We start from the raw sequence: 12,003 nt of genomic DNA on the forward strand, positions 1-12,003 counted from the left end.
TAGTTGTTTTTCTTTTTTAAAACATATTTTAGTTGTTAATACTATGAATCGATATGCACTAAGGTGTACTATAAATACATAAAAATGTTTTTCATTATCATTCTCTAATTTTCAATTTTTCCCTTTTTTGCTATGGTATGTAGCCCCACAAAATATGTAGAAATCCATTTACTTTAATTCTTTTCTTTGTATAATTATATCGAGTGCCGGTCTAGGTATCTATAGTAAATTATCAGTATATAACGATAGAAATCGTATAATATTCGACTTTAATTTTTCACATTTTAGTGTTTAACATTTAATAATGTTCTAAAAAAAAACATTTAATAATGTTCTATTTTGGTGTTTCGATTTTAAATATTATTTTTCGTTGTAATCAAAAGTATTTTAAGATACAATCTTTTGCAAATTTTGTACCAAATTCACTAGATTTCATGGGAAGACACTTTAGATATGTTGGGTTGAAAGTCAATCATTTATTTATTTGCGGAGTATTTATTAAGTTTAGGGCCAAAAATAAAATGAGCAAAATAAAAGTTTGTGGTAAATGGTATTGTAATAAAAAGACAAAAAGTGATACTTCATATAAATTACGTGGTAATAACTGAAAGTAGTCGCGTGGGTGTTCAAATCTCACTATAAATATATATATATATATATATATATATATATATATATATATATATATATATAAGACTCAATTGTGCTATAATGTTTGAATTAAATATTTTATGCGCACGTGAAGACTATGATCTAGTCGATAGACTAATTGTCTGACTCGCGATTTATATTCACAATAGCTCTAAGAGTAAGGTCTTGTAAATTTAAGATTAGTCCAACGAAATTTAGATTACCTTAGTTTTTAAATATAAAAAATAGCATTGGAAATAAACAGGGCTAGTACGATGATGATAATGAAGATATTATTTCAGTGAATATGAATAGGGTAGGTAGACAATAATATACAAGTATGTATTAATAGCTTCGTAGGAACCGTAGGGATATGTATCTAGGTAAAAAACAATAATCTTGACTTTAAGCTTTATAATTAAAAAAATATTTAAATTAAAATAATCACAAAATTATCTAATATTACTAGCCATATGAACATATCATTATAGTTCTTTATTATTTTATATCACATAAATATAGTAAGCTCAATGTCAAAACAGGAATTTTAGGATAGAAATTAGAGACAAGTGACCAGGACTGGAAAATGAAGAAAACTTCTGTGTTTTTGGTTCTGTTCATACACACCTATATATACATTCAATGTAAGAAAACAAATCCTGAAATTCTGCCACCTAACTAATAGTTTATACACCCTGAAATTCTGCCACCTAACTAATAGTTTATACACTTATTCTGCACAGCACTACTCCAGTCTGCACACCACTACTGCTGTCTGCACAGCACTACTGTTATCTGCTGCACAGCACTACTGAAATTCTGCCACCATTATTTTAATATATCCTCATATTGACATCCCCCCTCAAATTGATGTGTGTAAGTCCATCAACATCAATTTGCTACTTAGAAACTTGTGTCTTTGGCGTGTTAAAGTCTTTGTAAATACATCAGCCACTTGAAGATCAGTAGTGAGATGAGGCAGAGTGATAACACCTAGTGTAAATGCCTCCCGGATGTAATGACAATCGACTTCTATGTGTTTTGTGCGTTCATGATATACGGGATTTGCTGCAATTTGAATAGCACTTGTATTATCACCGTGAAGTGGAGTAGGACCACTTCGAGGAAATCCAAGTTCAGAAAGAAGACCACGCAACCACACAATTTCTGAACAGGCAGCAGACATTGCTCTATACTCGGCTTCTGTAGAGGATTTAGAAACACTCTCTTGCTTCTTACACTTCCAAGAAATCAAGGCATCTCCAAGAAAAACACACCATCCAGTGATAGACTTCCTAGTATCTGGACAGCCAGCCCAATCTGCATCACTATATGCAGTCAAAGGAAGAACAGATTGTTTGGGAAAGAATAACCCACGTGTAGGTGACCCAATTAAATATTGAATTATGCGACGAACTGCAGCAAGATGAAGATGTCGAGGTGAGTGCATGAATTTGCTAGCTATATGAACAGCATAGGAGATATCGGGCCTTGTAATCGTTAGGTAGATAAGACTACCAACAAGCTGCCTATACAAAAAAGGATCGGGCAAAAGGTCGCCTTCATCTTTCCGGTATTTAACATTCACCTCCATTGGTGTATCAACAGCAGTAGCATTCTGTAAACCAGCCAGCTCAATGAGATCTTGAATATATTTATGTTGGTTTAGGAGGAAACCATGATCTCCATAGTGAACTTCCAGCCCTAAAAAATATGTTAGGTACCCAAGATCTTTCATTTTAAATGTACAAGACAACATATTTTGAAGCTTAGTGATCAGCCCATTATCATTACCGGTGATGATAATATCATCAACATATACTAAGAGAAAGATCATACCGGTGGTTGTCTTGTGAAAGAAGATGAAGAATCATATTGACTTTGTGTGAAGGAAAAATTGAGAAGAGTGTTGCGAAACTTCTCAAACCAGGCCCTAGGTGCCTGTTTTAAACCATACAAGGAACGTCTTAGCTTGCAAACCTCATGTGCACCTGTCATTGACATCCCAGGTGGAAGCTTCATGTAAATCTCTTCCTTAAGGTCCCCATTCAAGAAGGCATTTTTTACATCCATCTGATGTAAATCCCAAGACTGAGAGGAAGTAATAGCAAGTATGGTTCTCACCGTGGTCATCTTAGCAACTGGTGCAAATGTTTCTTCGTAGTCGAGACCATATTCTTGTTTATTTCTAAGAGCGACCAAACGAGCTTTATATCGATCCAAGGAGCCATCATACTTGAGTTTCACAGTATAGACCCACTTGCTACCAATGGGCTTAACACTTGGGGGACACGAAACAATGTCCCAAGTATGATTTTCTTCAAGTGCTTGAAGTTCTTCTTCCATTGCTTGTTGCCAACACTTATGTTCCATAGCCTTTTTATAACAAGTGGGGATAGAGATAGAAGATAACACAGTAGACATAGCCACAGGGCTTGAAAAACCATACCTTTCAACGGGTTTGTGAGATCTAGAGCTTCTACGAAGAGGAGGGGGATCAATAGAACTGGGTAGAACAGAATCAGTTGTCGCAGGTTGATGTGAAAGAGCCGAAGTGAGACCTGTAAGAAGATCAGAAACAGGAGAAGTGCGTCTATGATAAACACAATCAGATTTGAACCGATGTACATGTGTTGGTGATGCAGAGAAATGTGGTAAAGTAGATAGAGAAGGGAGTTCTGAAGTCTGTTGAGTGCTAAAGAAAGACTGATTTTCAAATAAAATGACATTCCTAGAGACACGAGTTCGTCGGGCATGAGGATCATAGCAAAGAAATCCTTTTTGCGTTCCAGCATAACCTAAGAAAGCACACTTAACAGATTGGGCAGTAAGTTTATTCCTCTCATGTGTAGGAAGATGCACAAAACAAACACATCCAAAAACATGAAGATTGGAATAATTTGGTGCATGTCCAAATAAATAAAAATAAGGTGAATTATTGTTCAAGTTAGGGGATGGTAATCTATTAATTAAATAAACTGCAGTAGCTAAAGCTTCACACCAAAATTGAGGAGGAACGCAAGACTCAATTAGAAGAGTGCGAACAACATCAAGAAGATGGCGGTTCTTTCTTTCAGCCACACCGTTTTGTTGTGGAGTGAAAGGACAAGAACGCTGAGAAATGATCCCATGACTTTGAAGAAAAACTTGAAACTCACTTGACATATATTCCCCACCCGAATCAGACTGTAAGATTTTATTTTAGCAGAAAACTGTGTTTCAATTAAAGCAAGAAAGACCTTGAACACAGAGAAAACCTCACTCTTAGTCCTAAGAAAATATACCCAAGTAAAACGAGTGAAATCATCAATAAATGTCACAAAGTATTTGTAATGTTCATGAGAGATTACGGGTGCAATACCCCATACATCAGTATGCACGAGTTCAAAAGGTTTGGTGGTATGGGTTTGATGTCGTGGAAAAGGAAGAGTTTTGCTTTTTCCAAGTTTACAGGATGCACAATCAACAACATCATCATTAGAAGAAAGATTTTTATTCCCAAGTAAACCAGATTTAAGCAAGATTCGAAGTACATGAGAATTAGGATGTCCTAAACGTCTATGCCACACTTGATTATTACTTTGGACAGCATTACAAGCAACATAATTTGACACTGGAGGGGGAGACAAAAACAAGGGAAAAAGACGTCCCACTTTAGGCCCCTTCACGATCATTTTCCCGGACACTTGATCCTGCACAAAACAACCAGATTTTGAAAATTGAACGGTGCAATTACTGTCAACTAATTGTCCGACAGATATAAGATTAGTAGACAGCTTAGGAGACACAAAAACATTATTTAAAGAAGCTGAAATATCACCAACAGTTGTGATAGGTAAGGAATTTCCATCTGCTGTATGAATCTGAAGATCTCTACTATACTTTTGAACATTTTTTAAAGGCAAGGCAGTGTTGGTCATGTGATGGGAAGCACCTGAATCAAAATACCAAGGCTTAGAATCAGAATTATTGTTACCTGAAAGACCAAAGGTTGATAGGGCAGAAACTATCATTTGTTGGACCATTTCAGGAGTAATAGTAGACTGACCAGCATTGGAGGCAGTAGAGGGACCAACTGAGACATTGTAGGCAGTTTCATGTTTCTTTGGAGGCCGAATGGAACACTCTTTGATGATATGCCCTGCTTTCTTACAATAATTGCAGAATTTTTTAGTACAATTAGTGGCAAAGTGACCAAAATTCTTGCAACTATAACACTGGACATTAGTCATATCTCTGCCCCCGTTAGGTCTCCTTTGGGCAGCGTAGGAAACCGGAATTGGAGCAGAATTTTGAGCTTTCTGCTCCAAGACAGCCAGTGTAGTGAGCCGTTGTTCTTCCCTGAGAAGCTCCCCTACACAAATATCCATTGAAGGAACTAACTGTATATTCATCAGGTTAGACCTGATTGTTTCAAACTCCCTCCTTAACTTCATTAGAAACTGATCACGTTTGCTGGTTTCATGGACACTTTGTACAGCAGATAGTCCTTCAGGAGGAACATTTGCATAGACAATATCAGTGTATTCAACCCAAAGAGTTTCAAAGGAAGAATAAAACTCTTGGATTGACATACTCCCTTGACTGAGTTGTCCCAACTCGAGCTCCAATTGAAACCTTCGTGCTGAGTTGTTTTGGTTGTAAACTTTCTTCAAGTAATCCCACATTCCTCTAGAGGTCTTATAAGGCTTGAGATTGATAAGTATGGAGGGTTCCACACTTCCAAGAATCCAGGACATAATCTGAGCATCCTTCACCTCCCATTTTGCATATTTCTCCTTCTCCTTTTCTTTGTCAGGTGCAGAATCACTCCCATTGATATGACTCCATAATTCTTTTCCCTTGACAAAGAGCTCAAATTGGAATGCCCAGGCAGAATAATTTTTGCCATTCAATCGAACAATAAAATTTTCAGATCTTTCCAAAGACATGATTCGATCAGAAACAAGAATAGGTCCAAGAAACTAAGATAGTAGGCTACGAGTGATGCAAAGAAAACACTACGATCTTGGAGCAAGAGTGCAAGACAAGGAACAAGACACAAGGATTATCTCAGGATTTTGGCTATGAGTGATACAAGATCACCAAAAAAAAAAAAACTACAATCTTAGACCAAGACAAGAAACAAGGCACAAGGATTATCTCAAGATTTTGGCTCTAATACCATGTCAAAACAGAATTTTAGGATAGAAATTAGAGACAAGTGACCAGGACTGGAAAATGAAGAAAAACTTCTGTGTTTTTGGTTCTGTTCATACACACCTATATATACATTCAATGTAATAAAACAAATCTTGAAATTCTGCCACCTAACTAATAGTTTATACACCCTGAAATTCTGCCACCTAACTAATAGTTTATACACTTATTCTGCACAGCACTACTCCAGTCTGCACACCACTACTGCTGTCTGCACAGCACTACTGTTATCTGCTGCACAGCACTACTGAAATTCTACCACCATTATTTTAATATATCCTCATATTGACACTCAATACACATTGTAGTCTAACAAATAAAAAATACAATAAACTCAAAAAATATATATTAGCGATAAAAATTACGAGAGNAGAAAGATTTTTATTCCCAAGTAAACCAGATTTAAGCAAGATTCGAAGTACATGAGAATTAGGATGTCCTAAACGTCTATGCCACACTTGATTATTACTTTGGACAGCATTACAAGCAACATAATTTGACACTGGAGGGGGAGACAAAAACAAGGGAAAAAGACGTCCCACTTTAGGCCCCTTCACGATCATTTTCCCGGACACTTGATCCTGCACAAAACAACCAGATTTTGAAAATTGAACGGTGCAATTACTGTCAACTAATTGTCCGACAGATATAAGATTAGTAGACAGCTTAGGAGACACAAAAACATTATTTAAAGAAGCTGAAATATCACCAACAGTTGTGATAGGTAAGGAATTTCCATCTGCTGTATGAATCTGAAGATCTCTACTATACTTTTGAACATTTTTTAAAGGCAAGGCAGTGTTGGTCATGTGATGGGAAGCACCTGAATCAAAATACCAAGGCTTAGAATCAGAATTATTGTTACCTGAAAGACCAAAGGTTGATAGGGCAGAAACTATCATTTGTTGGACCATTTCAGGAGTAATAGTAGACTGACCAGCATTGGAGGCAGTAGAGGGACCAACTGAGACATTGTAGGCAGTTTCATGTTTCTTTGGAGGCCGAATGGAACACTCTTTGATGATATGCCCTGCTTTCTTACAATAATTGCAGAATTTTTTAGTACAATTAGTGGCAAAGTGACCAAAATTCTTGCAACTATAACACTGGACATTAGTCATATCTCTGCCCCCGTTAGGTCTCCTTTGGGCAGCGTAGGAAACCGGAATTGGAGCAGAATTTTGAGCTTTCTGCTCCAAGACAGCCAGTGTAGTGAGCCGTTGTTCTTCCCTGAGAAGCTCCCCTACACAAATATCCATTGAAGGAACTAACTGTATATTCATCAGGTTAGACCTGATTGTTTCAAACTCCCTCCTTAACTTCATTAGAAACTGATCACGTTTGCTGGTTTCATGGACACTTTGTACAGCAGATAGTCCTTCAGGAGGAACATTTGCATAGACAATATCAGTGTATTCAACCCAAAGAGTTTCAAAGGAAGAATAAAACTCTTGGATTGACATACTCCCTTGACTGAGTTGTCCCAACTCGAGCTCCAATTGAAACCTTCGTGCTGAGTTGTTTTGGTTGTAAACTTTCTTCAAGTAATCCCACATTCCTCTAGAGGTCTTATAAGGCTTGAGATTGATAAGTATGGAGGGTTCCACACTTCCAAGAATCCAGGACATAATCTGAGCATCCTTCACCTCCCATTTTGCATATTTCTCCTTCTCCTTTTCTTTGTCAGGTGCAGAATCACTCCCATTGATATGACTCCATAATTCTTTTCCCTTGACAAAGAGCTCAAATTGGAATGCCCAGGCAGAATAATTTTTGCCATTCAATCGAACAATAAAATTTTCAGATCTTTCCAAAGACATGATTCGATCAGAAACAAGAATAGGTCCAAGAAACTAAGATAGTAGGCTACGAGTGATGCAAAGAAAACACTACGATCTTGGAGCAAGAGTGCAAGACAAGGAACAAGACACAAGGATTATCTCAGGATTTTGGCTATGAGTGATACAAGATCACCAAAAAAAAAAAAACTACAATCTTAGACCAAGACAAGAAACAAGGCACAAGGATTATCTCAAGATTTTGGCTCTAATACCATGTCAAAACAGAATTTTAGGATAGAAATTAGAGACAAGTGACCAGGACTGGAAAATGAAGAAAAACTTCTGTGTTTTTGGTTCTGTTCATACACACCTATATATACATTCAATGTAATAAAACAAATCTTGAAATTCTGCCACCTAACTAATAGTTTATACACCCTGAAATTCTGCCACCTAACTAATAGTTTATACACTTATTCTGCACAGCACTACTCCAGTCTGCACACCACTACTGCTGTCTGCACAGCACTACTGTTATCTGCTGCACAGCACTACTGAAATTCTACCACCATTATTTTAATATATCCTCATATTGACACTCAATACACATTGTAGTCTAACAAATAAAAAATACAATAAACTCAAAAAATATATATTAGCGATAAAAATTACGAGAGAAAAATATAAAAATGACATTTTTAATACTGAGAAAATGGCATATTCGTTTTATTAATTATGTGTGTATTGCAGTTAGTCCCTCAATTACTAGTATAGCCTAAATGACATAATTGATTAACTCTTCAAAATATTATCTTTATAGGGTTAGTTGTCTAAATTATAGTTTGCTTCAAGTATAAGCGTCAATGATGTTTAACCGATTCAATCATTGAGACTCAATAGATTATATTCGTTATCAAGTTGATAATTGAAGAACCAATAATTTGTTTAGAAACTCAATAAATGACTTTCGAAGTCATTTTATGAATTTTTTTCACATTTGGCTATCAACAAAAATTGCCCATTTTGGTCAGGAAAAAAAAAACTATTTGACGAAAAATACATTCCGAAATTTTTACTTAAAAGATATTTTTGAATTCGTATATCACGCTCATTTTACTATGTCAATGTAACTCATGTTAGTGGTGTCAATTTAACGGGTTGACCCACTATTTGTTTATTTGTCATTTAAACTATATTAGGTTAATCCAGTTAAAATATTTGTTTGGTTAGATTAGAACAAATAATTTTTACTTAAAATATGTTTTTGAATTCGTATATCACGCTCATTTTACTATGTCAATTTAACTCATGTCAGTGGTGTCAATTTAACAGGTTGACCCACTGTTTGTTTATTTGTCATTTAAAATATATTAGGTTAATCCAGTTAAAATATTTGTTTGGTTAAATTAGAACAAATAATAAAAATATTGGTCCAAGCCCGTCCAAAACACAACAATTAAAAAAAAACATTGAAGTTATTTTCTTCAATCTCTTTAGTTTGAACTTGTTACAGTTATCAATATTAAAATATTAATTGAGCTAGATAAACTAAGCTTTTGAAGATTTAAATAGTGTGTTTTTTATTAACAGTTTCAACAGTTACACATAAGTTCAAAACTAGTATCGAGTTTTACTTAATTCACATTTTAATTTACGACTTACCTAAAATGACCTTGACTAGAAGGTACGTAGTAATAAATAATAGTGTTTTTTGGTAAACATATAAATAGAATTTGTAAATATATAAATAGAATGTCATAAAATTTCAATCAAATGAAATTATATTTTAACATATTTAACTACAATAAAAAACTAAAATTGAAATATGTTTTTTCAAAATATAAATAAATAAATAAATAAATAAATAAATAAATATATATATATATATATATACACACACACACAATTTTAATGGTGTGGTTTTGGTATTCGCCACTCCTACTTGACTGTTTATGCTTATCGACGGATTTTATTGCCGGGCCGGACGGTTCAACATTTCTTTTCAATAGTACGAATCGCTACACTTTACATATTTATATATGATAATATGCACATTGGTCGTTGTGCTCTTTGCGGGTAATACCAATTTATGATTCTCAAAACAAAAAGAGTTATTGAGCCCGACATAAGTGAGTGAAAAAGGAATGGCAAGAGAGCAAGTTCAACTCACTAACGGTCAACAGGTGAAGACTTTATTCTTTTACGCCAACACATGTTGTGAGACTAGCACTTGGCGGCTCACGAACAACATATATACTAAGGTTCCCCCCTCGTTCTTTTTGAAATGCACTTTCTATTACCTTTTTAATATGGTTCATCTATAAGACAGTAAACGCTCAAGTTTCACAAAGATGCTCTCTCCAACACATAACATAGTGTTAATATATGGAACCATTGATCGAGCACTATTTCTTTCAGACATATATGTTGCCTAACTCTATTGGATTAAGCCATCCCACTGCCACTAACCACAATATATATGGTGATGACTTTATGCCATATACTCGGTTGAAAGTGTATTGACAATAATTGAACTAATGACATTCTAATACTTGAATTATATTTCTCCAACTTCAACACCCCACTCATATCACGTATGAAATATGTTCATTCAAAGTCTTTCAAGCACATAAAATCAATAGGCACTATATATACCCACATAATTCAAGTAATGAATACTTTCGAACATAATTAATCATTGATTGTAATTCATAACCAAACTAAAATATTTTGATTAAAATATAATTAATCAAAATTTATTGATTCAATAAATTAAGTGATTTTACATAGCCAAGCATCTTGTGTTAAGATGACATTTATGTGACTCTCATTGAAAAAAGATCACAGGATTGAACCTAGGTGACGAGGTATTGACTATTTGAACTGCAACAGATAGAAAAAGTATAGAACAAATACTACTTTCTGCCAAACACCTTGTGCTTAAATGACATGTAGTGACTCCCCCATATAGAAGGTCATAAGATCGAGTCTAAAAAGAGACAAATTGACTCTTTGTGCTTCAACAATCTGGAACAGATCCATAATCCTAAGAAAAATTGATTTTACATAGGATTTGAACTCCCTACCAAACGCCCCTTAATATAACCTAGGGAGTCGAATCCTAATCCTAATCATCATCATAGTAGCAGTATATCCTTTTACATGACAAACCTAAACCCGAGCCGCTGAAAACTTTCTCGCCTCCCTCTCCATAAACGCCACCGCAAGCCGCAGCACAGAACTGCGAATTCAATCGGGTTGGGTTTTGCAGCTGATGCTTCGATTGGCGATCGGATCGTCGGCCAACAATCTCTGCCACGACCGAGCAGCATTTCTCCAATACTCTCTTCGTTTCTGTCTCTTCAGTTCATGTCTTCTGTTGATAGCACCGGCTATGCAACAAGCCCTCCTTTTCAGAAAATACCTTTAGTTTTCCGCCACTTTTATATGCACCTGTCTTCATTACCTGATCGTATTTATCAAAGTTGTTGTTTGTTCAGTTCAAGGCTATATACGCAACATGAGTGATTCTAAGGTTAGTACACTCAAGCTGCTTGGTTTTGGCGTTTTAAGGATGTGGGGATTTGTTTTTCTTGCTTGATTGCGTGGATTTTTGAATAAGTTCATTCCCTTGAGATGGTTTTTATCCCACAAAATGTATGCTTTTGGATTCCATGTGTTATTGATAGTTTAGGGGGCTGTTACATGGTACCTATGGCTTATTGATATGTGGTATGCTTGTTAATCCATAACCTTACAATTTTTTTTTGTTATAATATTTCTCTTGGTGTTGAAAAGTTAGAAAGCAAAAACATTGTCCATATCACAGATGCATAGCTATGTTTTGGCTGTTACTATTATGTTAAAACTGGTGGTAATGGGATTACTGCCACTCAGTTTGGCAGATGAAATTTAACATGGACTTAATAAGTTGAAGAACTTGAGAACTTTGCCTTAGAGTGTTTTTGGCAAACAAGAGGAGGGTAGTTTACTTAGGAGAGTTTTTTGAAGAGAATGGTTGCCTTTATTTTATGTACCTTGGGGTGTAGAGAAGGTAACTACATGTACAAATGCAATTGTTGAATGTTGATTTCTCTGATAATGGCAATTTAATTTAGATTACGAGTCTTGCAATATAAACAGGAGGGAGAGGAGAAATAAATCGTAAAAGAGTGTACATGTGACTAGTTGATGGCATAGACGGAAGGTTGGCATATAGCACCAAGTATGTGGAATAGGCTAATGTCAGTGAGGAGTTAGACAGCAACTTGAACTAAATCTGTCTATGTGTATTAAGAGAAATCATAGCAACAAATATTGGTTTCAATTAGTTTGGTTTAGATTAAGGAAAGGTCTTTTTATTTTTGGGGGGGGGGGGGGGGGGGGTTTTTAA

At 35.4% G+C, this 12,003-nt stretch overlaps 1 protein-coding gene across 1 annotated transcript in view; it reads left to right on the top strand.

Moving 5' to 3' along the window:
- The first annotated feature begins 10,745 nt into the window (after window positions 1-10,745).
- LOC116016590 (ubiquitin carboxyl-terminal hydrolase 24-like) overlaps window positions 10,746-12,003 on the top strand; it is a 7,273-nt gene continuing 6,015 nt past the window's right edge. The window contains exon 1 of the mRNA XM_031256926.1: window positions 10,746-11,145. Within this exon, the coding sequence (XP_031112786.1) occupies window positions 11,131-11,145 (15 nt within the window). The 5' untranslated portion in view covers window positions 10,746-11,130. The remainder of the gene's footprint in view (window positions 11,146-12,003) is intronic.

Source organism: Ipomoea triloba, chromosome 4 (assembly GCF_003576645.1).
Source record: "Ipomoea triloba cultivar NCNSP0323 chromosome 4, ASM357664v1".
Classification (NCBI taxonomy): domain Eukaryota; kingdom Viridiplantae; phylum Streptophyta; class Magnoliopsida; order Solanales; family Convolvulaceae; genus Ipomoea; species Ipomoea triloba.